The sequence below is a fragment of the Branchiostoma floridae genome, chromosome 16, assembly GCF_000003815.2.
Source record: "Branchiostoma floridae strain S238N-H82 chromosome 16, Bfl_VNyyK, whole genome shotgun sequence".
In the NCBI taxonomy this organism is placed as follows: Eukaryota; Metazoa; Chordata; class Leptocardii; order Amphioxiformes; family Branchiostomatidae; genus Branchiostoma; species Branchiostoma floridae.
This window is the reverse complement of record NC_049994.1, coordinates 18,765,678-18,788,903: the sequence shown is the minus strand read 5'-3', so window position 1 is coordinate 18,788,903 and position 23,226 is coordinate 18,765,678. Positions and strand designations below refer to the sequence as shown.

At 41.4% G+C, this 23,226-nt stretch overlaps 1 protein-coding gene across 1 annotated transcript in view; it reads left to right on the top strand.

Moving 5' to 3' along the window:
* LOC118403063 (PHD finger protein 14-like) overlaps positions 1-5,967 on the top strand; it is a 47,101-nt gene extending 41,134 nt beyond the window's left edge. Inside the window, exons 13-23 of the mRNA XM_035801500.1 lie at positions 327-402; positions 926-1,024; positions 1,196-1,311; positions 1,741-1,878; positions 2,611-2,798; positions 3,190-3,321; positions 3,859-4,003; positions 4,352-4,432; positions 4,543-4,640; positions 5,289-5,397; positions 5,847-5,967. Of these exons, the coding sequence (XP_035657393.1) occupies positions 327-402; positions 926-1,024; positions 1,196-1,311; positions 1,741-1,878; positions 2,611-2,798; positions 3,190-3,321; positions 3,859-4,003; positions 4,352-4,432; positions 4,543-4,640; positions 5,289-5,397; positions 5,847-5,939 (1,275 nt within the window). The 3' untranslated portion in view covers positions 5,940-5,967. The remainder of the gene's footprint in view (positions 1-326; positions 403-925; positions 1,025-1,195; positions 1,312-1,740; positions 1,879-2,610; positions 2,799-3,189; positions 3,322-3,858; positions 4,004-4,351; positions 4,433-4,542; positions 4,641-5,288; positions 5,398-5,846) is intronic.
* Positions 5,968-23,226: the final 17,259 nt, after the last annotated feature.

Below are 23,226 nucleotides of genomic sequence, written 5' to 3'. Positions count from 1 at the left end.
TTGCTGTTTGCCATGTGATTATTATCTCAAATCTGGCGATGAACGTGACAGTGTGTTTGTCCCACGACGAGCTCGCCTGCCCCGAAAATGACCTGAAAACTTTTGGTCTTGTCGTCTTCGAATGCATTGTTATCGATGCTTTGTAAATTATGTATTGGACACCTAGATGTCTGAAGTGTGCATACCTCAGAAATAACTATTGTTGCATGTGTAGATCTCTTTAAGTTCCACTATTTTTAATCGACCGGTATAAGGCTTATGACCGGTATTATGCCAATGCATGTTACAGATTTCACACCCATGAATCTTGGTTCTCTCCTTCCCAGGATCGTTTCAGCCGAAAGCTGCAGCACTCCCAGCAGAGGTACCAGCGCGCCATGAGGAACCTCTTCCATCCATGGTGTAAGTATGAATACTTCACACATGTACATTCACATACATGCACACACACACATGCACTGCACATTCACACATGCGCACACACACTCCCAGCAGAGGTACCAGCGTGCCATGAGGAACCTCTTCCATCCCTGGTGTAAGTATGAATACTTCACACATGTACATTCACATACATGCACACACACACATGCACTGCACATTCACACATGCGCACACACACTCCCAGCAGAGGTACCAGCGTGCCATGAGGAACCTCTTCCACCCCTGGTGTAAGTGCAAAAACTTCAGACTGGGTTTCAATTCAAGTGTCTTAGAGATCACCTTCACAAGCTCTTTTAGATGATGATAAACATTAAGTGCTCCAAAGTATGTTCCAAAAGAAGTTGCAAAACGTGGTGATCCTGTGCCTAAAACAGAACCTCCAGGAGGAAGCGTGGCAGCAGTTGATGTCTTCAGATGATTCATTGATTGATAAATATTGATAACCCATTTTATCAATCATGTCTTTCCATGTTTACACTCACAGCATCTTCTGAGAAGCTGCCCCGCTTGCTGACCACCAGCCCATCAGCGTATCGCAGATTACTGAGGAAGGCTGACCTCATGGGGCTGTCCTCACAGGTTAGTACCTGACCTATAACCTTTAACCCTTAACCCCTAACCCTGACCACCAGCCCATCAGCGTATCGCAGATTACTGAGGAAGGCTGACCTCATGGGGCTGTCCTCACAGGTTAGTACCTGACCTATAACCTTTAACCCTTGTAATGCTGCTTGTTTCTCCTGTGTACAGGGAGTGGAACACAGCACCAGCTATACAACAGTAGACGTGCGGAGGAGGTGGCACATCCAGCCCGCCATCTCACCCGAGTTTGCTCTCTACTATCTAGGTAACACTCTGACTTTTCTCCTAGTAGGTTTCATTGCCATTTCTCATGCATGAACACAAAAGGAGGAAAAGTGTCACTTAGTCACACATGCACTTTTTTTATCCACTGGTAAGCAATTTGCACTGATAGCTTACAGTGCAATTTTAGCTTGGTTCAAACACAACTTTTGATCTACCAACACAGATGATTTTTCATATGAAAATTGTACTGATGATATTCAACAAAGTAGTCTTGGCTGGCCTCCACCTTGCTGCATTTCACTATTAGTTGGAAAGTCGATTTCCTTTTGCTAAAGTAAAGTTTCAGTTGTTTCCTCACACACACAGACCGTAAAACACCCGTGTGGAGTCTCTAAAGCTGAAGCTGGTGGCACTTCTGTCGATAAGTAGGTCTTGTAGGGTCTTAGGATACCTCAGGCGTGACTATAAGAGTTAACTTTGGGTGGACTCTAGGACTTGAGTTATTGGTTGTTTCCTCACACAGACCGTAACACCCGCGTGGAGTCTCTGAAGCTGAAGCTGGCGGGACTTCTGTCGGAACACGACAAACTCATGGAGACGGAGACATCGCTTAGGGAGAAGTACGACAAGGTGCGGCAGATCAAACTTCTTAAACTTAGTTAGAGTTAAAGATTTCTCCAAGGAACTGAAGTGTTCATTTCTGGCTGATATGTATGCTTTTGTATGTGTGTGCCGTGCTTTTCCAAAAGACAGTCTTGTGCACTGTATGGTGATGAAGGTGAAATAAAAAAGGACATTTTAAACCAGTTTGGATGAGATTGTTTGTCTTGGTAGTCCTTCCTAATTTAAGACAACTGTAAGTGTACTCGTCATGATCAGAGCAAGGGGGATGAATGTGAACTTGGTATTTGCTTGCAAATGTTGCCTGTCTAGTTAAGTATGATTTGTATTATGTAAGTTGTTCAAAAGACAATTATGTTTCTCTTCTTCTATTCACTGTAAGATGACAAAGTTGAAATAAATGAAATGTCTTTAAACAAGTATCTGTATCTGTATCTATATGGCCGGTATAACCGCCGTTCTGCGTAACACACCAGCTTCGCAGGCACGCGGCGCGGCAGCAGCTGGTTATATTACACCAAACGACTCGTTGCACCTGACTTTTGCACATCTATCTGCAAGCGTTCTTTAAAACTACCCAGAGAAGATGCCCCTACTGTGCTTGGTGATAACAAATTCCACTCTACGATAGTTCTGGGAAAGTACTAATTTTTGAACACATCGATCCTAGGTTGGTAACTCTGGTATTTGAAGGCATAACTGGTTTTGGTTTTGATGAGAATGTTTGCACATTTTCCGCAGCTGTCAGGAGAAGTAGAGACTCTCCAGTCCTCCACCAGCGAGCTACAGACACAGGGGGTCTCCTTATGGACACGTCTTGGGGAGATCACCGGCAAGAAACTGGTCCTTCCCAACGTCTTAAAGCCTCCCAAGTCTCCTCGGAAGGAGCCAAGAAGGGACAGCCTAAAGTCTCAGCCAGTCATCCACCAGTAAGTACAGCATCTATTTCTGTTCTCTGTTTTACCATCACTCACTCACTCACTATCCATTGTTTGATTATACTGCTGCTGGGGTCCCTGACACAGGGGTAGGCAGCAGTCGGATAGTCTTCACACCCCGCTTGAACCATGATATGCTGAAAGGCTCTCAATGGTGTAGTGAGACTCTTTTGAACAATGGTCATGAAAGTAGATAGAATGAAATATTCAGGGAAACTATGTATGCTTAAATCTTCACTGTGGTTCTTTGCTCTGACAGTGTGGGTAAGTGTCAACATTGCTTCCGTTAATACTTTCTTTAGGTTGTTACAGAAGCAAGTGTTTTTTTTTTTTTTAGTTTACCTAACCAGTGTTTCGTTGACCATCTTTCACCTTTCTCCAGGTGTGGCATCTGTAAGCAGACAAGTGATCAGCACCTGCTGGCCAAGTGTGACACCTGCCGCCTGTTTTACCACCTGGGCTGCCTGGACCCTCCACTGACCAGGATGCCCAAGAAAACTGCAACCATCGGATGGTAAATGCAACATTTATCTTTGACTAATCCTGCCAACTCTGAACTGAAATGCTCACCCTTATACACTCACTGCAAATTTCATCATCTCTTATTCTGATGCAGATGGAGAATACAGTGACTTTATCAGGGCTATCTCCAGAAATTTGCTTGTTGGGATGAAATTGTTTCATCTAATGATCACTTGCTGAATTTTTACTTAGAAATTTTTACTACGAAAACCCAAAACTGATTTAGTGTAGCCTGAAGATGATGAAAGTGCATATATCTAGTTAGGTCAATGAATGTTGGACATCCAGGAAATAAGACAAGCCAAATAGCAGTTATTCATAAGCAACTGGATATGATTTTGGTGACTCGGTTGGTGACTCAGTGTCACTGACAAAAGGTAGTGATTGCCATCTGAAACGTCTGTCAGTGACCGTTTCCAAAATCATATCCAGTTGCTTGAATAATTTCTCTTTGGCAGAAAGAAGTTAGTCATTATTTGAATGTTTATTTATTGTTGAAGATGACTGTTGTGTTTTCCCGCTACCCCAGGCAATGTTCGGAGTGCGCCAGCAGTTCCGAAAGTGACGCATCGTCCGCAGCCACACCCGAGGCAGGGAATGATGGGACACGGCGTACAAGGCGCCAGATCAAGGAACCAATCAAATTCACCCCTCAGCCAATCAAAAAGGGCCTGGTGAGTATCAGGTTTCCCCTCAGCCAATCAAGAAGGGCCTGGTGAGTATCAGGTTTATCTATCAGCCAATCAAAATGGGCCTGGTGAGTATCAGGTTTCAACCTCAACCAATCAGAAAGGGCCTAGTGAGTATCAAGTTTCCGCCTCAGCCAATCAAAATGGGCCTGGTGAGTGTCGGGTTTCTTCCTCAGCCAATCAACAAGGAACTAGTGAGTATCAGATTTCCTTCTCAACCAATCAAAAAGGTCTAGCGAGTATCAAGACTATCTGCCAATTAAAAAGGGTTCATGTTTTTGAATTATGATTATGCATTTTCTATTTGAGTAATTTTCTTTTTCTTGCCCACAGAAAATGAAGGGCCACCGAACCAAGTCCTCTAAGAAAAAGTTGAAGACATCTGAAGTCAGGGAGAAGGAAGGGGAGCCAAAGGCATGTTTGCACAATGTTTTGCTTTATTTTGCACCCTGAAGTGTGTGATTCTCAACTTTTATGGATCTTTTATTTCTGGTTTATGTTGATAATCTCCACTTTGTCCCCAGGAGCCAGAGAAGCGTCGCGAGCGTCGTGTGCGAGACACGGACGTGAGGACAGAATGCTGCGTGTGCTGGCAGACTGGGGATAACGCCTGCCTTGTAAGGTTAGTAACGCCTCCTGGCTGCTAATGTTGGTACTGCAGATAGTAGTAGTGCTATTGTAGTAGAGACACAGACATGAGGACAGAATGCTGCGTCTACTGGCAGACTGGGGACAATGCTTGTCTGGTCAGGTTAGGTTAGTAATGCCTCCTAGCTTAAAGTGTTGGTACTGCAGTGCTTTGTATGTGTGCTGAGAGACTGAGAACAACGCATGTCTGGTCAGGTTAGTAATGCCACCTAGCTGCTCATGTTTGTACTGCAGGTCAGCAGTGTGTATTCTGTATAGCATAACAAGCTACAGAAAGATTTATGGGGGGAAATGAAACACAACCTCAGTGACAGGGTCTGCCATCTCTGACTACTACATGCTTTCCAGTGCTGTTTCTTTGTGTGTCTGTCTTTCTGTCTGTGGACAGCATAATCCAAGAATTTACTGATGATACTTGGTAAGTGGGATGAAGATCAAGTTTGGTAATGGGTTCCCTAGCAGCTTTCTACTGTACTGTAGCAGTACTTTATCTCGTGCTAAGGACATACTATGGTCCTAATCTTCAACGGTAGATTAGATACCTGCTGTTCATTTGTTTGTTTTAGGTCTGATGACTGCCGCCTGTATTCATGTTGTTTGTTTATTTGTTTGTTTGTTTCAGGTGTGATGACTGCCAGCTGTGTTTCCACTTCGCCTGTCTGGACCCGCCGCTCACACGATCCCCAAAGTGCTTCGGCTACGGATGGGTCTGTCAGAACTGTGACGTGTCGGTGAGTTGTCAATTAATCAATCAATTAATCATTAATCAAACAGTAGTTTTAGTCATAATGAGTGTGTCAGAACAGTGACATGTCAGTCAATCAATCAATTAATGTCCAGCTATGGACTTTTGGTTTTAGTCTATGATGAAAATAGATTATTTCCACCTGGCCTTTGATTTTTTTTTCATTGCTGAAATTGCAGGTGTCAAAAATGGTTTGTTAAGAGTTTTTGCTGAGATTTGCATATTCCATGTGGGTAGATTCTGAGCCATAATCTTCATTTTGGAAGTTTTGACAAAAAGTTGTCACAAAAGTGTTTAATTGTTAAGTTTTTCTTTGACTAGCGGACCTTGTAGAGGGACTTCATTGTTTCCCATGCCAGCTCCTTCTATCAAATTATCTTTAAAAATCTTCAAAGCTGAAGAAATGATACTGATGATGGTTGTTCCATGTCTTAGGAGGAAGACGACCCCATGCCAACTCCTCCCAAGAAAGCCAAGGTGCATCTTACTGAGAAGACAGAGGACAAGGAGGATGAGAAGATGTCTTAGGAGAAGGTTGCTTACAGATACTTTAGTTCAAGTTCAGGTTCTTGTTCAAAAGATCTGTTTGGTAAAATATTGTACTAACAGATTTTGGCCATAACAAACTTATATGTTGGTTCTTGGATTTGATAAACCTGTACTGACTTGTAAGATCAACATGAAAACAGAGTCTGAGGGGAAACTTTGTACCTTGGTACACATAGTTTCAGGGAGTCAATAATAGTCAGAGTCAAGTTTTTATGTCAGACCTCTGTTTTTGTCTTTTCCTCTTGCAGAATTTTTTACTGTAAAACATCTTATAACCCAAAAGTAAACTGGTGTGGCCTGAATACCAGAAAATTCCAAGTTGTGCAGATCTCAAAACCTAACATTCCTACTAACTAAAGGCCAATTGTATTTTTAAGTTATAATGACAATGACAATGACAATGAAGTTTATTGCATATTCATGCCCTCCTAGGGCTAAATGCAGTAAGTCGCATACAAAGAGTCTGATAAGTGAGCTATCCTATGTTCTACTTACGACTATATTTCTACATGCTTCCTCCCTCTTCTTAAAACATGTGAAGACGAACTTACAGAGTTCTTCTATCAAATCATAGTTAACTGATGTCATTATATATTTGAAAAAGTCTTCTTTTGTTAGTTGTGCATATTTCTGTTTTGCAAGCGTAGTACTATTAACAAAGGTATTGCGTATATCTTTATACAGTGAGCATTCTAGAAGAAAGTGCGCTTCATCTTCTATATACCTATAGTTCTTATCACAAAACATACATAATCTATCATTTGGAGGAGTGCGGGTGTATCTACCGGCTTCAATTTGTAGAGGATGATCGCTGATCCTTAGTTTAGTCATGGCTCGGCGATAGCTAAAATTTGTTATATCGAGGTATTTTTCTCTTTCATATGTATACTTGAATTTTCTGTAGGTTCTTAATTTATTCCCTTGGTTTTGTTTAATACCAGGGGAGTTAATTTCTGAGTAAAAGTTTTGAAGAAAGGTGTCTTCCAGTCTTTGTTTTATTTCAGCCTGAGCCAACGATGTGTTGTGATCACTGTTAAGCAATAGGTACGCAAACCCTGACTCCTCCAGGATTTTACTAACATTGGATAGCCAACATGGTAGCTTACGTCTGTGCAAGTCCTGTTGTACAAGGAAGGCTTCAAATTGTAGGCTATTTGTTGGAACTTCTTTAACTAATCTTTTGTAATATGAATATAATCTAGTATATACTTCAATCCACAGGGGATACCTGCCCAATTCTGCTCTTGTTGCTAGATTACTCGAGTTTTTTCTTACACCTAACATCCATTTACAAAACTTAAGATGAAGTTGTTCAATTGGTGACTTGTCGTTCAATCCACTCTTGCCCCATACTTCTGCACCATAAGTCAATATTGGGACAACGCAGGCATCAAATAGTTTACAATATACTGAAATGGGAGGGTTGGTATCTCCTAGGGTTGTTTTAATGCTGAACAGAGCTCTTAGAGCTTTCTTTTGTAAAGTTTTAATCGCTGTTGTGAAATTGCACCCGGCTGTAAACACCACTCCTAGATAGCAGTATGAGGAAACTATCTCTATGCTTTTGTTTAGTAAATGGAATTTGAAATTTGAGAACATATGACCCTTTTTGTTAAATACAATTACTTTTGTCTTATTTAGGTTCACTGATAGTTTCCATTTGTTGCAGTAACGACCTAGTGTGTTAATTGCATTTTGGAGGCCATTTTGGCTCGTTGATAGTAGGACAAGGTCATCGGCATAAAATAGACTTGATACTTTTGATGTATTTAACAGGGGCGCATCAAAATCTCCTGTATTCAGCTCGTCTGCTAAGTCACTGACATACAGGTTAAATAGGGAAGGACTTAAAACACAACCTTGTCTAACTCCTATCTCAACATGGAAATTTTCACTTAAACCTATATTGGTTTTCACACTAGCTACGGATTGACTATATAAACTTTTTAGCATATCGAAAAATCTACCGGAAATACCCTTTGATAGGATTTTGAATAATAAGCCCTCGTGCCAAATTGAATCAAATGCTTTGGATAGGTCTACGAAGCAGGCGAAGAGTTGTTATAATGGGGCAAAAGTGGATGTACATGAAGAACTAGAAGAAATGCATTCACAGTAAGCCCCAGAGTGGTTTACAAGTTGTACCAGTCAAGTACACATGGTACGAATGAAGATGTCTGTGTGTACAAGATCTCAAGTACAATATCATCTTATAGTGAACATTGTGACGTATGTGTCAAACTAATGAGTCTTTTTGTATTTGTGAATTTCTACTACTTAACAACTTAAGCTATAATAACCATGACAATAAAGTTTTTGAGTACTACGATTTTTGTGCTGAATATTTACACAAAATTTAGTTTTGCAGATTTCTTGGATATTTTTAATATAGAGCAGTAGTTTTCCAGTAATGTATCTAGATGAATGAAAGGCTTTTGAGTATATGCCCGAAGGACACAACATTACACTTACGTGTAGGTCCAAAGTATCCGGATGATGATATGCCTTAGCACTCCGGTGACCTGGATTTGTTTGTAATAGTGTGATAGCCTTAATACTTAATATACCTTATTATTGATTTGTGTTTGGAAGGTACTGAGTCAGCCATGTCATACCAATGACTGTAAAAATTGTACATACTACTTCTCAGAAGCACTCAGAAGTCATGAGAAACAGCATGGCAGTTGAATACACACTGCTACCAGTGGACTACCCCCTTCTACAGTGGGCTGTGTGGCCCAAGGACTCAAGAACCGGAGATTGGCACTGCCCCCATACACATAATGAGAACTTGAACTTTTCATCTGTATCAAGAAGAGGATATTTCTCAGCTTCCTACTAGCATTTCGCAATTCCAACTATGTGTACTCAATAACCACTAAAAGAGGAAGAGACAGTAAAAAAAGATCAGCAAATGTCTCACATTGATACGTTGTTTTTGACGTCTTTTTATGCTCTTCTGCTTGACGTTCAATTTTGCCAGGTTTTCTATTTTGTCCGCCAGCCTGAGGCAATAGAATGCCGTATAAAAGCGCCTAAAAGATGTCAAAGTAGGAAAACCAGCCGGGATCTAACCTCTGCTTTAAGAGTAAATATTTAGACATTATGTAGCTTCCCCCGTGTGATCCTCCATCGTCACCTTTAATATTCCACACGTCCCACTTCCGTGTGTTTTATGACTATGAATATGTGATCAGCTTAATGCGCGGTGCTGCAATATTTATGGCAGTTTTAATGTCAGCGCGGAACGCTGACCGTTTTAATGCAGGGCTCGAAATGCTTTTTTTCTGCATACCTGCACTGGTGTAGATAACATTGAAAATTACCTGCACCAGACAAAGTTTACCTGCACCACTCTGATTTTGGAAGTATGGATCATACTGAAATTGTTTAGGGACCATTGCTATTTTTTCCTTTAATCTATACGTTATAGGTGGTAACATTCAATGCAACTAATAACAATCCACATACACCTACATCATGACATTTATGTATAAAACCCAGTACATGGACCTGTGCAGGTTAGGTGCAGGTAGACATCAGAAATACCTGCACAGCTCCAATTTTACCTGCACTAACCTGCATATGCAGGTGGTATTTCGATCCCTGTAATGTCAGTACGGAACGCCGCGCGACTTGCCGGCAATGCTCATACTTAATACACGCATCCATAAACCACTTTATCAATTACACCGGTGTGACAGCGATCTCGCCCCCCCGGCGATCTCGCCCCCCCCGGGGGGCGAGATCACTAGCGTTTTCGCCCCCCTTTAGCGTTTTCGCCCCCCCCCCCCCCAAGAGCAGCTGGTTACTACATATTATAGGTGCGCTACCTGGTACTATACTGCACCTGGTGAGTAACGTATATGGTGTGTTACCTGGTACCTATATGGCACCTTATTACCGTACCGTAAGATGTCCTACCTCGAAAGTCGATACTATATTGTTCGGTGCAAACATGACATTGAAATGAAAAAGACAATTTTTGCAGCTGGGGTGGCATAAAAACAGTGCTACTGCGAACGTATAAATCAACACCGTCTATGGTACGGAATACGTCAGCTATATGTTTTCAATTTGTCACAGTGTTTTCTTTCTTGTGCTGGAAACATTTCCAAAGCACTAACAAAAACACACGTGAATAATAGTTTCTCATTATAAACACTATCTACGCGCAAGTTGATATAGCTGTTGCTAAATGCTACACAAACACTGGTAAAGTACCAGTCTTAAGAAACACGGGTAAATGCATCAGTTCCTAAATACTAGAAAAAACAGTCATGTTGGAGGTGAAGATATCCCTTGGCCAGGTGCATATACCAAAATGTGCGTTATTCTAATTAATACCTAATATTTGCATAATTAATAAAGACATTACATAGTTCTTTTGTGGTCACTTCATGGTAGAGACTTCATATTGGAGATATATAGGTTGCTTGAGGACAGGTGAATACAATGAAATACATCTTATGTCAAGACTCAGGTATATGCAATAATGGGAATACAAGGGACCAAACCCTCCTTGTCTGAAACAAGTTCAACTATCTTATTACCATGTAATTACGTTAATATTGATACTATGAATGGAGTTATGTATCAACCTCGTGTACTTATATCATTCTGAAACTACATTTTGTGATTTATACCAATCAACTTCTAAAATGTCATGTAAACCGTTTTTTTGGGGGGGGGGCGAAATCGCTAAAGGGGGGCGAGCTAGGGGGGCGAGATCACTAGCCGGGGAGGGCGAGATCGCTAGTGATTTCGCCCCGGGGGGGCGAGATCGCTAGTGATTTCGCCCCCGGGGGGGCGAGATCACGGGGGGGCGAGATCGCTGTCACACCGGCACAGTATCAGCAAAATATCCTATCATAGCTCTCCCTAGGGAGACCAGTGTGTACGGCATGGGGGAAACATGTTTGTGTTTCCGGTAAAGCTAACGTCACATTTACAAACTGGGGTCCGGCCGGACAGCTTTCGGGAACGAAAATAATGATTATATGAAAGACACCAAAGTGCACAGTATCAGCAAAATATCCTATCATAGCTCTCGTCTGGGAGATCCGTGTGTACGGCATGGGGAAAACATGATTGTGTTTCTGGTTGTGGGACGTCATATTTCCAAACCGGGGCCTGGCCTGGAAGTTTTCGGGAACAAAAAAGTATGATATGAAAAACACCAAAGTACACAGTATCAGCAAAATATCCTATCATAGCTGTCCTTGGGGAGATCCGTGTGTAAGGCATGGGGAAACATGTTTCTGTTTCCGGTAAGGCTATAGCTAATGCCACATTTTCAAACCGGGGCCTGGCCTGGAAGTTTTCGGGAACAAAAAAGTATGATATGAAAAACACCAAAGTACACAGTATCAGCAAAATATATCCTATCATAGCTCTCCTCAGGGAGATCCGTGTGTACGGCATGGGGAAAACATGGTTGTGTTTCAAGTTAGGTTAACGTCACATTTCCAAACCGGGGCCCGGCCGGGTAGCTTTCCGGAACGAAAATTATGATTATATGAAAGACACCAAAGTGCACAGTATCAGCAATATATCCTATCAAAGCTCTCCTTGGGGAGATCCGTGTGTGAGGCATGGGAGAAAATGTTTCTGTTTCCGGTAAGGCCTAGATTGTACGTCTACATCTCCAAACCGCGACCCGGCCGGGTAGCTTTCGAGAACGAAAATTATGATATGAAAAACACCAAAGTGCACAGTATCAGCAATATATCCTATCAAAGCTCTCCTTGGGGAGATCCGTGTGTGAGGCATGGGCGAAAATGTTTCTGTTTCCGGTAAGGCCTAGATTGTACGTCTACATCTCCAAACCGCGACCCGGCTGGACAGCTTTCGGGAACGAAAAGTATGATATGAAAGATACCAAAGTACACAGCATCAGCAAAATATCCTATCATAGCTCTCCTTAGGGAGATCCGTGTGTACGGCATGGGGAAAACATGCTTCTGTTTCCGGTAAAGCTATAGCTAATGCCACATTTTCAAACCTGGGCCTGGCCTGGAAGCTTTCGGGCGAAAAGTATGATATAAAAGACACCAAAGTACACAGTATCAGCAAAATATCCTATCGTAGCTGTCCTTAGGGAGATCCGTGTGTAAGGCATGGGGAAAACATACTTGTGTTTCAGGTTAGGTTAACGTCACATTTCCAAATCGGGGCCCGGCTGGACAGCTTTCGGGAACGAAAAGTATGATATGAAAAACACCAAAGTGCACACTATCAGCAAAATATCCTATCATAGCTCTCGTCTGGGAGATCCGTGTGTAAGGCATGGGGAAAACATACTTGTGTTTCCGGTTAGGTTAACGTCACATTTCCAAATCGGGGCCCGGCTGGACAGCTTTCTGGAACGAAAATTATGATTATATGAAAGACACCAAAGTGCACAGTATCAGCAATATATCCTATCATAGCTCTCCTTGGGGAGATCCGTGTGTGAGGCATGGGAGAAAATGTTTCTGTTTCCGGTAAGGCCTACATTGTACGTCTACATCTCCAAACCGCGACCCGGCTGGACAGCTTTCGGGAACAAAAATTATGTGAAAGACACCAAAGTACACAGTATCAGTAATATATCCTATCGTAGCTCTCCTTAGGGAGATCCGTGTGCAAGGCATGGGGAAAACATGTTTGTGTTTCAAGTAAGGCTAACGTCACATTTCCAAACGGGGCCCGGTCGGGCTGTTTGTATACGTAAGATATACACAAATAATGTCCACGACTTTTCTCTTTACGTCTTCATGTAATTTGGTGTCTTTTATATCAAACTTACAGTGCCTATCTATGTAATTAGAATACTAGTATGATGTTGAAAATACCAGTTCTTGGTGCATTTAAGCTTTACATCGCTAAACACTAAATTTCTTGCCAAATCTTGGATGACTTCTTCATGAAACACAGCAATACCTTTCCTAGGCCTTATCAGATAAATAAATCCATCCATATTGAACACACATAGGCGAGGAGCACTGTCCCCGAACGCAACGCATATATCGAGGGATATCAACAGACCTAACAACCTAGGTCGCATGTTAATATGTTGGCATCCTGTAATATGTTGACCGCCTTACCTACCGAGCCTATTGTTTTCTCTAGAAACGTGATCAGAAACAGAACATTTATTATCCTAGGCCCGATCAGGTAAATAAATTCATCCATATTGAGCGCACATCGGCACAGAGCACCGTCCCAGAATGTAATGCATATATTATAACGATTGATATAGACTCATCCACCAACGTAGGTCCCCTTTATATTGACACTTGTTATGTTAACAACCCTACCTGTGGAGCCTTTTTTCAGGCCCGAATCGGAAAAATTAATTCATCTACATTGAGCGCATATCGGCACAGAGCGCTGTCTCAGGACGTAACGTGTATATACAAGACTCCGTGCAATCGTCCATGCTGGTGAATTGTTTGTGTTTATCAATAATGTATACACACAGACACATGCACTCCAATACATAACCTTCTTGGATAGAATATAAACAAGAACAACTTGGACAAAATACGCAAAAATCGGAAGTTCTGTTGCAGTACCAAGGTCACACGCCGGGGGCCCAAGGTTGACCTTGACGTTCGCCTTCCTTCCCAGCCACTATCCACGTACCAAATAGCTTTACAACCCATCCAGAGGTTCTTATATTATGTTATGCTGACCGCAAATGTCCGAAAACACAGACTGACACACACACACACACAGGGACAGACACAAAAAACCCAAAAGTACAATACCCCCATTTTCCCAGGAGGTAATAAACAGTACCATACGTTCTGTCTAAGCACGCAGCATTACAATTCGAAAAGAAGATTGTAAGTTATGCTGACCGCAAATATCCGGAAACACAAACAGACCAAAACGTCAAAAACAATACCTCCATTTTTCCAGGAGGTAATAAACAGTACCATACGTTCTGTTTAAAGTACACAGCGGCGCGCGTTCTACCTACCCATAGTCCCGTGGGGTGCACCGCCTCATTTGCATAAACCATAATCGAACATATGACACCGGAGCTGTATACCCTCTACTCTCCCTCACCGCGCCGCATGCAGCCGTCTTACCAGGCTTCTTACCGGGATGTCTTGGCGACTTAAGACGTGAGGAACTGACGTCAGAACGTCTCAAGTTGTAGCCGACCTTTCTGAAGTCCGTGGATTGTTGAAAGAAGTGTGGAGAAGCCGCTATGATCACGCTACTGCTGTGGGTGCTGGTGACTGCTATCTGGGGTAAGCTTCGCTTGTGGAAATAACGTACTCTCCAAGCAGAGGTTAGGCTGCCACTGGCTTTTGACGTTTTTATGCGTTTTCCGTACTATTCTGTCAGGTTTTCTGGTTTGGCTGGTGGACAAAAACAAACACAAAACCTGACAAAATAAAAACCGATAAAAAAACGCCTAAAACCAACCTTAGCCTCACCTCTGCTTGGCGAGTAGAAATATCACTCTAATATCAGTGATCTAGCATACATGTTGTACGGTACTACCCCATACCGCTTCAGCTATATCTCTGCACGCAACGTTACGATGATAGCGATGAGAATATGTCATGTGTGTACTTTGCTTACTTAGTATTCACGTATTGTCCTTTGTTTCATGGCGGCAGGAAAATAAGTCCACGACTCGAGCGTATCGCCACCACGTATGTTTGATAAATGATGCAAAAACAAGACCGAAAATCCGACCACACGAATATATCAAATTAAAATTCGTATGATAACTGTGATCCAACCCTTTAACAGCAAACGCTACCTGTGTAGGATACGTTAACGCCCAGTACATGTGTAGTATTGTAACCGCATACCGTGAGGGATTTTTATTAAGGTGCGTTCCTAGTAGTGTGATGGCATAGTAAGGTTGGGTACACGCGACGGGCATGGACTGACAATGTAGCGCAAGTGACCCTGTAGTTAGAGCACTCCTAGCCTAGTTCTGAACCAAGCGGTTAAGGGTTCGAACCCCAACTGATGTCGGCTATATATTCTACTAGTACTGAACAGGAAATGGTACTGAACAGTCCCTGGGACGTTAAGGCGTGGTAAACTAGACTTAAAAAAGGACAACGGAAATCTTCACAGTACAATGAACCTTTTGATACTGCATGCATGCACATGGCGCCTGTCCTTGGTGAAAAACGTTATATATGTATAATACAACCTCTTGCAATAGGCAGACAGCCATAACTTAGTGACTATTATATATATTAGAAATGAACAGAATCAATGTTATATTTTTCATTCATGAGTCATGACCATGTCGCGTGTGCACCTGTCGTTTCGCCCGGGGGTAATTTTTCCAGCACAAAGAAAAAGCACAAGGCCAACGTTTGTATACAAATATATGTAGAATAGTTCTTTTAGCTTTTCTACAAAATTGCTATTGTTGTCAATGAGCTGGTCTTCGTTTATAGTCGATAGTTCTTGAAATGTGTTGTTTGCTACATTGTTACGTGTTGTTTGCTACATGGTTGTATCTTGTTACAGTGTCGCGCCTAGAATGATTCATCCAACCACGTAAAAAACCCATCCCAGTAGAAAACACGTGGTCAGGTTGCTACTATTGTGGCTTCTATTGTTACACATAGGCCTTTTGTTACACCGATATGCGTAATCAATCTCTTTGTTCTCCGGCATTGTAGCAAAAACTCGAGGGATGAACGTGCAAGTAAAGATTGGGAGGAGATATCAATACTCAATACTGTATAATTACATATTTGGTCTATGATATGATCATTCTTACAAGACATCAAGTACAAGCACAATAGATAGACGAAGACATACTTGATTATAGCCCAATATTCACAATAAGAATACTATTTCCTGTTAGTTTGTGTGGTATAAGCTGGTGTGTTACGCCGAACGGCGGTTATACCGGCTATAAGATACAGAAGCTGGTGAGTTACGCCGAAGGGTGGTTATACCGGCTATATAGATACAGATACAGAGTTTAGGATTATCTTTTTCCGAATCCACTAACCAAACAATTGAGTTAATCCGGCCTAATGACAATTATAGAGAAATGGTGTCATGTTTCAAGCAGGAAGTACTCCAAGTTTTACATCTTCATTTCCCAGAACTTGTGGAAGAGAAGATCTCGCAAATGATTAAACCACTTGGAGAGCGGATATCACGCCAGGGTGCTTTTTTTAGTACCTCATTTTGTTGCCGATTGATCTAAGGCCATGTTGATTTGATTGTATGGATGACATCTTCTAAAAACCCAAATCTGATGCGAGCGTGCGGATAAAAAAAAAAGTTTGGGGAAAAAAGTTGCCTTCGGTATGAAATCTAAATAGCCAGAAAGGATTAACAAAATGACTAAACACATTCAGTGAGGTATACCAACACGACATTTTCATTTTTGTTCTGTCACATCTTCTTTGACGTTGGGATTTTACTTTGGCATTCTATGACATTAGTATTAATTTCGGCAATTCAAAGTGTAAATGCTTTGTTACTATTTACAGTGTAGTTTAAAAGCATTTCTTTTGGAAACGGCCAAAATTGATGCGCGCGCGGATGCCATCCGTAGAATCAAATCAACATGGCCTGACTATCATCGGCGAAACTCTAGTTCAGGAGAGGAGAAGTTCAAGTTTTTTTTATTTTTTTATTCTCAGTATTGGAAATTTGGAAGCGAAGCTCTTCGAAAATACTAATTGACTGGCCACGATTCCACTTATTGCATCGGTGAGTCACTTCCGCGATTCATTATCTTACCAATTAATGTAATTGTAATTATCGAAAATGAAACAGCACAGGGTTGATTTTCAAGACGGAAATGACAAATTTATTTTAGATTCTCATTTTGCGTCATGTTTGGTAGCGAAGCTCTTCGAAAATGTCAATAAGACAACCGATATTGGTGAGTCATTTCCGTAATCTTTTCCTAGCCAATTAACGTAATTGTAATGATCGAAAATGAACTAAGACAGGATTGACTTTTAGATCAGTGGCAGTGACGCTTTTCCAAACGACTAATTAAAACGTCAAAAACACACACATATGTCAATATTAAAGTGTTAATACTTTGATTGCAAAAGACATGTATTTTATAAAAGAAGATGAAATGGACGGTTATAAAATAAGAACCAAAACAGTATGGAACGTGGGGTTTGATATGAGAAAGCTGCACGTCAAAATCTACCTTTAAAACCAAATGCAGGGCTTGGCTAGCCTGACCTCTGACCACTCAATGAAAATGACAACTTGATAGTATTTATTTTGTTATTATCATTATTGTTTTCTTTAGTTTCGTACCATTATTTTCATTCATCATTTGTATTGATATCATCATCACTAGCAGCATCTATTGTTACGATTAGTATTATTGTTTACATTAGTTTCATTACCATTGTTATTTAATCATTTCATTTATTGCTGTCTATTTATGTTTGCCTATGTTTGTGATGAATATGTTTAATTTCTTTTATGTAACACGCAGGGCTCCACTGAAAAGCAGTGCAAGAGCACTGAGCTTGGAACACCCTGGAAAAAGATTACAGAAATAAAAATAAAATAAATAAAATATAAATTTAAAAAGCCCATTTTAGACTCTTTGTTTACGCTTTGGGAAACATAAATAGGATAGAATGACGAGCAAAGAACACTAACATAAAGCAAGACGTAGAAAAGTGAAAAAATACAACTAAGAATGGGTCCCGACTGAACAAAAATGAACAAATACCGACATTTCTTACTCTAATTTTGTATAAAACCGGCGGTTTCCATGACGATCGATTGATGAGCCGTCTCCCCGCACAGATCACATTACCGGCTACTTTAGCCGTGTTTGTGGCAAATTGGCCCGGGAACAATTTCCGCGCGCAATCATCGGCTGATGAAATAAGCCGGGATTGGATTTTATGTGGAATAATTCCGTCCCAATGCTCGGGTAGTCTCGCTATGCAGGTTTCGCCGTGGGCATTTCACCATTGTCGTGTCTTTCTCTGGGTTAGATAAGGTATTATTCCGTTTCCACGTCTTTCGTTCTATTTCGGTTGATGACATAAGCCGGGATTGGATTTTATGAGGAATAATTCCGTCCCAATACGGCTGTGGCTCTTAGCTAGTCTAGCTATGCAGGCTTCGCCGTGGGCCAACATTTACCTCCGTGTATTTCGGTACTATACTAATATACACTCAGGCTGGTGTTTCTCGGCTAGTCTCGCTTTGCAGGCTTCGCTGTGGGCGTTTTGTCTGCCGTGTCTTTTTTTCTCTATCGGCTGATGGAATAAGCTGGGGTTGGGTTTAATGAGGAATAATTCCGTCCCGAAGCGGATGGTGTTCCTTCGCTAGTCTCGGTATGCAGGCTTCGCCGTGGGCGTTTAGCCATTGTCTATTCGCGGTTTTACCTTTACCAAATCTTTCTCTATTGTAGCCCGTATACAGGCTTTTCAAGTTCAATGAAAAGATTAAGAGAGATTACACAATAAAATACCCATAAAAGATCATATTAAGTGGCTAGATTTGGATAGCGGCGATTTTTAAGGACGGACTGTAATGATAGCGATGCGTTTTAGACTTAATTTGAATCGCAACAAAATCGGAAAACCACAACGATCATGTGATTAAAGGCAACCTAAGCATTGTTAAAAGTGGAAATATTCTGTATAAGGCAGTCTGTATAATATTGACATCTAATCCACTATTTTAGCACATTTACATCATTATTTCATAAATTGGGCCATTAAAAACGGCGCGGGAACGAGTTGCACAAGGATTCCAGATCAAGTCCTTATTTTTGGGGGGTACAATAATAAGGAATATCCTCGTGCAACTTGTCTCTGGGCCGTTTTTAACCGCTCAAAGTATGAAATGATGATGTAAATGTGAGAATACAGTGCAGTAGATGTCAATATCATGCAGATTGCCTTATTCAGAATATTTCCACTTTGACGCTGTAATATTGCTTAGGTTGCCTTTAATATCATTTATCCATCTATCTATCTATTTGTTTGGCTTTTCAGTACGAAACAGCAGTCTGTGGCTATTTCAAAGGACTTACCCTGCTGACAGACACAAAGTCGATAATACAAGGGTCATATAAATGGAATTTAACATGGGAAGGATTTTAATCAATACCAATATTCTAATAGCACATTAAAAAAGCTTGCATATAAATGGTCTAGAGCAGCATATACAGTGTCCACTTGTTTAGGACTATTATGTGAAGGATATTTGCGTTTCATTGTGTTCTATAGAACCTTTTATCCAGGCACAGTCTAAACGACATAAACGCTTGGCCCACCGTTAGTCAAACTGTTATTAAAGAACAAAACTGATGGACGGGCCGAGAGGTCAGAGGTCACGGGGACACACCCCGCCAGCTGGCGGCCCGGCCGTGACGTCACACGCCTTTTGTACCCCGGCTTTAATTAATGACCTTCGCTGAACGGATGGGTTGACGGGTTAGTTCGTGCACGATACGATATGATTCAAAATGTTATCAGAGAGCCTTTGTCATTTTTGTCTTCCTTCTTTCTTCCCTTGAAAAGGATGACTGAAATATTGGACACCCTGCAGGCTCTTTTGGAAATGCAGTAAAACAGTTTTAAGTTCTATTATTTAGCCAGGTGAAAACTGAAACGAAAACCGAAAAATAACAGAGTTTATCAAGGAATATAACATATAATATATACATTATGCCCATGAATAATTTTGTTTACGTTCTGTGTGTTTTGTTGCCTATGATATCATTTTTGTTTTGTTTCTGAAAGCACCGAGGTTGGGAATTGGTACCTAACGTAATAGGCCTATTACATGCGTATATATTCAAGTCCGTTTGAGGTGCGTATGACGCTCTTAGTCTCTACCAGGCTCCACAGGTCGCGGGAAAAATAGTACAAATTGGACAAATATAGATACATACCATGTCAGATGAGTTAGCTGACCGAGAAGTATGGTTAACGACCCAGCTAACTTCGCTGACATGTTACCTGTTTACGTTTGTCCAATTTCTATAATGATTTATTTTAACAACGACCTGTGGGGCCTGGTGGAGGTAAATACTCCCATGCGCGCCTCATACGGACGTAAATATATACGCAGGTGTGACCCAGCCTTTAAGGAGGCTACCCCGTAAGCCTGCTATGAGGCTACCGACCTCCCTCGCCCAGACCAGTCATAAAGCAGGCAGTCTGCGTCCGCCGGGTCGATGGTGATGAGTTATCGGGCGTGAAATGCAGACACGCCCGACTGGGAACCGGGATCGATCCGATGGGCTGGCGGGAACAGCCGGGCAGGGGAGAGGCTGGGGTTTGGGGAAAGGTAGTCCCATATACAGGGCTCGAAATACCAGGTGCACCCAAAATTGGAGCTGTGCACCCAATTTTTTCTATGGGTGCACAGGGTGCATCCAAATATTTTATTAGGTTTATGTATGTAAAGATATCAAGTATACTAATATAAATCATATTCTTGACATCTTAGTGTTAGAAAAATAATAAAAATGTCTGTTGTGGTAGTTGTATAAGAAGTCTTATTAGGTTTTGACTTAAACTTAAGTGGTGCACCCAAAAAAATTTTAGTGCACCCAATTTTTTATGCTAATCCCAAAAATGAATTTCGAGCCCTGCATATAGCACTTTATTGCTGTAGGGGCAGTGGGGTTGTTACGCACTGTGTCTTACTTACTTTAATAGGCCCTTTGTTATGCACTGTGTCTAGGGCACAGTATTTGGAGGCGGTTACGCCACATGACATGTACCATTCAGTCTATAGAGCACAGCTCCGAAAAGTGGAGAATATTTCTCTGTCCCTCTCAAAAATTCTTTCTTTATCTCTCTCTTTCTCCCTCTCTCTCTCCTTCTCTCTCTCCCTCTCTCTCTCTCTCTCAGTCACTCTCCCAATATATATATAGTTATGTAGATGCCATACTTTGTACCCCGTACAACTGTTGTGCAATAAAGTTATTATTATTATTATTATTATATAGAGAGAGGGGGGAAAGGAGGAATATAGAGCTACATATACATGTATAGAGACAGGGAGAGAGAGAGAGAGAAAGAGGGAGGGGGGAGAGACAGATTAAGAGAGATCTCTATATATACATAGTGAGAGAGAGAAGAGAGGAGGAATCATAGAGATACACACACATAGAGAGGGGGAGAGAGAGCTAGCGAGAGAGAAAGGGATATAGAGCTACATATATAGAGAGAGGGAGAGAGAAAGAGGGAGGGGGGAGAGGAAGATTAAGAGAGATCTCTATATACACATAGTGAGAGAGAGAAGAGAGGAGGAATATAGAGATACACATATATAGAGAAAGAGGGGGAGAGTAAGAGCTAGCGAGAGAGAAAGAGTTAGGGGAGATAGATAGATTAAAGATAGATGGATGGATATAGATAGGTACACAGCGTCACAACAACGGCGACGGCAATAAGAAAGTGCAGCGATCTTCTCTTGACCATATGAAATCAGCAGACAATAAACTCACCATGACCAAACCCTGACCGCTAAGTGTTGAGATCAGAGTTCCGTTATTGATTATTTCATGGGGCGGAAACTTCACTGAGTGGGGTTTCCTCTAGACTCTCTCTCTCTCTCTCTCTGACTCTCTCTCTGACTCTCTCTCTGACTCTCTCTCTCTCTCTCTCTCTCTCTCTCTGGTCTGTCTCTCTCTCTCTTTCTCTCTTTCTTTCTCTCTCTCTCTCTAGATATAGATATAGATCTAGATATGTACACAACGTCACAACAACTTTTGACTGTAGAAAAGAAGCAGACAAACTGAGCGCGAGCAAACCCTGACCTATAAGTGTGTCGGAGATCAGGTCCGATATTGATTATTTCATGGGGCGGAAACTTCACTTAGTGGGGTTTCCTCCGGAGACGGACACGGCTGGTCTAGAGTCTGGGGATGGTTCATGGAGAAACAGACGCAGTGTGAAACGGAAAGTGCTCTGCAAGTAGAATGAAAGTGAACTGGACATTTAGGGGCAGTAGATTTAGAAGAAAAGTTAAAGTGAATTGAAAGTAGACTGAAAATGAAGTAAAAATAGAATGATAAGGATCTGGTGATGAAGAGAAAGTGAAATGAAAGTGATTCGGAAGAAACTTGGAATTGAACTGGAAGTGACGTGACAGTGATTTGGAAGAAAGTGAAGATCAGGGTCCGGTATTGATTATTTCATGGGGCGGAAACATCACTGAGTGGGGTTTCCTCCGGAGACGGGCAAGACTGGCCTAGAGTCTGGGGATGGTTCATGGAGAAACAGACGCAGTGTGAAACGGAAAGTGCTCTGCAAGTAGAATGAAAGTGAACTGGACATTTAGGGGCAGTAGATTTAGAAGAAAAGTTAAAGTGAATTGAAAGTAGACTGAAAATGAAGTAAAAATAGAATGATAAGGATCTGGTGATGAAGAGAAAGTGAAATGAAAGTGATTCGGAAGAAACTTGGAATTGAACTGGAAGTGACGTGACAGTGATTTGGAAGAAAGTGAAGATCGGGCCCGGTATTGATTATTATATGGGGCGGAAACATCACTGAGTGGGGTTTCCTCTAGAGGCTGGCAGGACTGGTCTAGAGTCTGGGGACAAATTATGGAGAGAAAGGATGCATGATTGTGAAACGGAAAGTGAACTAGAAATTCAGGACAAGTGATTCAGAATAAAGAACAAGTGATTAGGTAGCTATAGCAGAGTAAAAGTGAACTGGAAATGGAATAAAGATGACCTAGAAGTCAAGAGAATGAACTGCAAGTAAAGTGCCAGTGAACAGTAAATAAAGGAAAAATTATTTGGATGTGAAAGTGAATTGAAAGGAGAATGGAAGTCGACTGAAAATTGAATAAAACTGATCTGGAAGTCAAGAGAATGAACTGCAAGTAAAATGAAAGCGAACTGGAAGTAAAGGACAAGTGGTTCGGAAGAAAGGTGTAGATTGAAAGTCGACTGAAAATAGAATAAAAATGAACTGGTAGTGAAGAGAAAGTGAACTGTAAGTAAAGTGCCCCGCTTTGCCCCGCTGAATTGTTGCCAGAACATTACAATGCTTTAGAACCATATCATAGAACAGGGTAATTTAGCAGTTGAAATATAGCTGTAGCATGTAACATTACGTTATACATTGTGATATCAGATATCATCATGTACATTTTCCAAATACAATTCAATCTCTACAACTGGATAAAAAACGGATATTTTCTTCCGGACGTTTCGAGTGACATCCATCACTCTTCTTCAGCAAAAGCAGAATGAACTAGTCAGAACAATTCAATACCAGTACAGCGAACTAGAAAACTGGTTTAACCA